Source organism: Laccaria bicolor, genomic scaffold, assembly GCF_000143565.1.
Source record: "Laccaria bicolor S238N-H82 LACBIscaffold_56 genomic scaffold, whole genome shotgun sequence".
Lineage (NCBI taxonomy): Eukaryota > Fungi > Basidiomycota > Agaricomycetes > Agaricales > Hydnangiaceae > Laccaria > Laccaria bicolor.
In genome coordinates, this window is record NW_001889927.1 from 140,495 (window position 1) to 144,771 (window position 4,277).

General features: G+C 51.2%; 1 protein-coding gene across 1 annotated transcript; it reads left to right on the plus strand.

Moving 5' to 3' along the window:
- Positions 1-2,332: 2,332 nt before the first annotated feature.
- On the plus strand, positions 2,333-3,987 carry LACBIDRAFT_333847 (uncharacterized protein; the record flags this gene model as incomplete). The annotated part of the gene is made up of 5 exons (XM_001888513.1): positions 2,333-2,449; positions 2,507-2,542; positions 2,600-3,025; positions 3,081-3,398; positions 3,469-3,987. 5 exons carry the CDS (start codon positions 2,333-2,335, stop codon positions 3,985-3,987), a joined length of 1,416 nt encoding a protein of 471 aa, XP_001888548.1.
- Positions 3,988-4,277: the final 290 nt, after the last annotated feature.

Consider the following 4,277-nt stretch of genomic DNA (forward strand, 5'->3'; position numbering starts at 1 on the left):
AGGGGGAAGGGTGTAGGGACAGGGAAAAGGAAGGGGGAAGGGTGTAGGGACAGGGAAAAGGAAGGGGGAAGGGTGTAGGGACAGGGAAAAGGAAGGGGGAAGGGTGTAGGGACAGGGAAAAGGAAGGGGGAAGGGTGTAGGGGCAGGGAAAAGGAAGGGGGAAGGGTGTAGGGACAGGGAAGGGAAGGGGGAAGGGTGATAGGGAAAAGGAAGGGAGTAGGGACAGGGAAATGAGGAGGGACAGACAGAGAAAGAGGGAGGAGAAAGGAAAGGGGTACATGGAAATGGGGAGGGACAGGGGAAGGGAAAAGGAAAGGAGGAAGGGGGGAGGGAAAGAAAAGGGGGAGGGACAACACTCGTCGCCGTGGTGGAGCGGGACACGCTCGTCGTCGTTGACGTGGCCGTCCATTGGCATCGTCGACGTCGTCCGTTGGCGTTGTCGTCTGTTGGCGGCGTTGTCGTCGTCGGCCGTTGGCATCGTCGTCCGTTGGCGTTGTCGTCGTCCGTTGGCTTCGTCGTCGTCGTCTGTTGACGTGGCGGTGGTCCGTTGACGTCGCGGTGGTCGCTCGTCGTCCACTAACGTGCTCGTCGTCTGTTGACGTCGTCGTCGTCCGTTGACGTGGGCGTCCGTTGACGCGGTCGTCGCCCGTTGACGTGGTGGTGGTGTCGTCGTGGGCGTGTCGTTTGTTGGCGTGGCCCTCTGTTGACGTGGTGAGGCGTGTCGTCGTCTGTGGGCGTGGTGGTCATGGTCGTGCGTTGACGTGGTTGTCCCTCGTCGTGTGCCTGGTGTTAGCAGGCTGGGTGGGACGAGCTTGGGATGGGGGGTGCTCACCTATGACGACGAACGACGACTTGCGTCATTCGTCGTCTGGTTACCACGTCGCTGATAGCGACATGGCAACGTGTTGGTGCGCTCGTTTACTGAGGCTGGTGACGTGGCGTTGGGGCGTCGTTTCCGTGTCGTGGTCGTGGTGTTGTGTTGGGGTCGTGGTGAAACGACGACGGACGTCGTCGTTTGTGTGCGTCGTGGTGGCCGTTGGTGACGTGGCGGTGTCGCGAGGTGGGTTGGCGTCGTGGATGATGGTGGTGGTTGAACGTTGAGAGAGTGGGAGTTGTTTGTTGATGACGCCCAAATCAAGCGTCGGCAAACGCCGACACTCGATTTGGGCGTCAGGAATTCCGTTCTGTCTCATTCCGGGATCATTCCTTCCGGGTGATTCCTGGAACCATTCTGGCGGAATTTGAATTCCATCAAAATTCCGCCGGAATGGTTTGATCAATTTGGCAGGGCCCTCTGCCAAATTTGATTCCTCCGGAATTCCAGGAATTGCCCGGATTCCGCCGGATTCCGGCAGGAATCAGTGGAGGACAATAAAGACCTCAAGTTTTAGGCCGATGTAGGAGTTGTCACTTCTGCCATTTCCCAGGTTTTGCCTTTTGACTCCTTGCCCAATTCTCAAGTGTGTGGTAGATTGTTGTGATGCTCAGAAATGGCATAGTATGACGTTCTAAGCATTAAGATTGGACGTTTGTGAAATATTATTGGCTCTACACAACCCACGGTGTCACTCCAGCTATAAATGGAGCAACCAACCTCCAGGGAACACTCGATGATCTATGACACCAAAGCCCAATATCGCCAGAGATCGCCGCCCTTCTCCAAGAGTTCGACAATCTGGAAACGTCTTCGATTTACATGGTTTTACAGCTACGACTGTAAAGCCTCCCGCATATCACCCACACTGGGAGAACCAGGACGGACTCAGACCTCCCACGAATATTTGTATAATGAACTACCAAATGTAGAAAATCAGAAGGTCAGCCCTGTTTCAGCAACAGAATTTGGTCGCTGCGACTGATCTGCTTCAGGTGCTAGCCTTCACTCAATCGCCTCAGATCACGGCTGACGACTTGTCCATAGACACAGGGACCTGTTCTGTTCAATCGGCACTCTTCGATCAATGTTGCAATGCCAACTTAGGATGCCGCGTCACACTAAAGCCATTTGCCTCTCAAGGTTTAGCACCCCAGATCTACAACATATTTATTGTTGCGTTGAACGTTGCTCCAGTCTCTTGTGCTTCTTGCAACTAACACGGCAAAGTTGTCATTCAAGCTTTTCAGGGCAGTATTAGTGCCCAATAAACTTAGCAGGTGCCTGACTGACTCCGATAGTCATAGGCAGAAGATTTGGATCACACTCTTCTGAGGCATTCAAGGGGCGGTATCCACCCAACTTCTTTCATTACCGCTTTGCCTTGTGTGATGAAATTATGATAAAAGGCAAGTCCTCACAGTTTCCAACTCCACAACAAAGCCCTAACATTGACCTATGTCTGACTCGGGCCAGGAACATGTTAACACCTTCGATCGGTGTGTGCCAGATGGCTTACCATCCAGCGAGTTATTCAATGACCAGGAGCAAATTCAGAGGTGGAAAGAGCAGATGGTAAGTTATATATATATGATATATACCATGCCAAGTGAGCTAATTGATTGTCGGGAGATAATGAAGCAGGAGAACATGTTTGGCGACCCCTGTGTAAGTAGAACTTTGGCTACCCATCCTATCTTTTCTTAACTGACTGTATTCGATCAGAGCGGTTACAAGGGGCTCAGTATAGGGTCCACTGCCGTCTTCAAACAAGAGCTTCCAGTGTTGCTCCCTTCAAACGACTCTGAATATTCACAGTGGAGGGCAGTGTACAACGATCTCTGTGACTGCCATAACGCTTACAACAGAGCCACGCACGAAGTCTGCATCCTTCTTTGGGGTTGTTCGCAAGCAGCAGAAGTTTCGCTGCTTCTCAGGGGAATTTTTCCCATAAGCCCAACCACGATTCTGAATGCTGGGTGGAAAATCCTCCTCAGCTCATGTTGGCAGGCACAACTGGTCACGAAAGCCTTCTCCGCGATATCTTCATCGCCATTTTGCCCCGTCGTTCTAGCAAGCGGGTCCCTAGCAGACCCAGAACGTGAGGACGACAAGCTCCGGGTGTATCTAAATATGATCCTCCAATTTCCGGTGAGTTTGTTTCGTTTTGTGCCTTGGAATTTCTTTTTGAAAATTCACTGGCTAGCTCATCCAGCGCCTTGAAGCCTTGGTCCAACGGCTGCGGCACCACTTTACGCATGCTGTTGACAATGCCCAGGCATTTAAGGCTCTAAGACGAGACAACTTCGGTCTCTCCCGAGTGAAGATATTGAACGATCTTCAAGATGCTGGCGCGGGCATCCATGAGCCTCAGTACGATTTCTATGCAGAAAGACGCTGCGAATATTTTGGCTCACGCATCGTCCAACACGGCGTAGTGATTATGCTCCAATCTTATGACACAGTGGACATCGAGGAAGCTATGTCCCTGTATAACGATCAACTCTTACCAATCACCTGTCTGGTGATTCCGTCGATAATGGTATTCTATTAACTAAATGCTTTCAACGTGTCTCTCAAACTTTTTTTTGCAGATGGAATCGGAGCTCCAGTTCCAGCTGGGTAAAAATGGTACTGGCTACCGTTTCATGCCAGAAGGGGCTGAAAACGGCCTTCTCAAGGGAGAGCACGAGGTGTTCCCCATTAGAATCAATCAGCTCACTGACATCAGAATGAATGCGATGTCAGACACCCTCTATTTCTCCATCCAGGTTCGCATGTTAATGCCCCTGCGAGTTGAAGTTCTGGGAGCTTTCAAAACCAAAATACCACTGCTTTCGTTTGTTAAACCTATGCCCTGCTTACCCGAGTTGGAGGGTTCAAGTGAGGGTCAATCCAGCCTGGGGTCGGAGGCTGGATTCAGCGTGGGTGGAGAGTGTGGATCCAGCGTGGGTGGAGAGTGTGGATCCAGCGTGGGTGGATCCAGCCTCGGGTCAGAGCCTAATGCACCATTCGTTGAATCGGACTCGTTGGACGACAGTGGGCCCTTTGTTGAGGAACAGAGCAGTCCCATCGACTCCTCCAGGGGAGCAAGTCATTTCCGACCCCACTAAGTAGTCGACTCTGCCTACTGTACCATTTCGACCGAGTGTTTATGTCACGCATTACAAATAATTTTGAACTGGTAAAATGAGTGTAATAAATGAGATTTTTTTCGCCCCAAGTGCATTTTTGAACAAAAATGACATTCTAGTACAATTTCAGTAGTCCTCCTAAATAGTCCTCCCAGTTGCCCTCACCCATGGTTTGGCCCAGTATTGGCCCAAAAATGTTGGCAAAAACCTCATCTTCGCCTTCAATGGTTATGAGGAGGTCCTCACCACTTCCCAATGTGTTCCCAACC